We start from the raw sequence: 1002 nt of genomic DNA, 5'->3' as shown, positions 1-1002 counted from the left end.
AAATTACGTGAGCTTCCAATAGGTAGGGGCAATCGCACGCGGCGCACGACGCCACACAATCAGAGTCCCACTCGCGCCCGCCATTGCCACTGCGCTTGCGTCTGCGACTAGCACAAAATATTGCGAACGATCGCTAACACTAAAGTTATCGCAAGATAAGATAAAAAGCAAGGATCTGTTCGTGAGACTGAGATCAAAATCGGTGTGCCATACAACGTAACACATATATTTTTAAAGTATTCAAATCAAACTACTTAAAAAATTTATTCAGTATTTATCTTCTGCAGTAACAAATTTATGTCAAGTTAAAGTAAAAAGCGACATTAGTCTAGGTAGAACTAGAATTAATATTTTGACCATCTCGATATCTAAAATTACAGCAATTAATTTACAATGTCAGAGAACCTATAACATTAAATAAAGCAAAACTAAATGATAAATGGAACATGTAACTCGCGCAGTAGATATGAGTACAGGTTGTCATTTGGATCGAGTTTGGTTGTCTTCGTCGCAGATAGTTTAACTGTACGTGAGGGATTGAGGTACACCATTTACAGTCTTTGATTTCAGGACCCCATTCTCATAAGACATCACAGTCTCCCTTCCATTCTCCGTTATCCTGTAAAGAATACGAAAAAAAAACATAATTTTATATAAAACTACCTTATGATTCATTGGGCTTCCAACCAGGGAGAAAGGTTTTCTCTATGCATTTCTATAGAAATTACAGGGTAATCAAACTTACTTCTTAGTGGTGATCTTCTTTCCGTTGACGATGCGTGTGGTGGTGGTGGTGCTCTTCATGTTGGCGCTGCCGGGGCCGGCCAGCGAGCTGTTGAACGTTGAGAATGAGGTGAACGCGTTGCCGTTGAAGGCAGCGTGTGTGAATGCGTCATCCAGTCCCTGCAGCCCGAGACCGAATGGGCTGAATAGGGATGACGTCAGCGACGTGCTCGGGTGACTCCGCCGCCCATGCCGGTGGTGGTAGCCGTGCCCGTTCAG

The 1002-nt window shown here is 43.2% G+C and overlaps 1 protein-coding gene across 1 annotated transcript; it reads right to left on the bottom strand.

The window, feature by feature from the left end:
* Positions 1-6: 6 nt before the first annotated feature.
* On the bottom strand, positions 7-999 carry LOC106127432 (dnaJ homolog subfamily B member 3-like; the record flags this gene model as incomplete). Its single annotated transcript, XM_013325510.1, has 2 exons — positions 7-619; positions 746-999. Coding segments are annotated over 2 exons (354 nt in total), but the record flags the coding sequence as incomplete, so codon positions are not given.
* Between the last annotated feature and the right edge of the window lie 3 nt (positions 1000-1002).

The sequence above is a fragment of the Papilio xuthus genome, unplaced genomic scaffold, assembly GCF_000836235.2.
Source record: "Papilio xuthus unplaced genomic scaffold, Pxut_1.1 DF824662.1, whole genome shotgun sequence".
Classification (NCBI taxonomy): Eukaryota; Metazoa; Arthropoda; class Insecta; order Lepidoptera; family Papilionidae; genus Papilio; species Papilio xuthus.
Note: the sequence above shows the minus strand (reverse complement) of the source record. Positions and strands in the feature narration are given on the sequence as shown.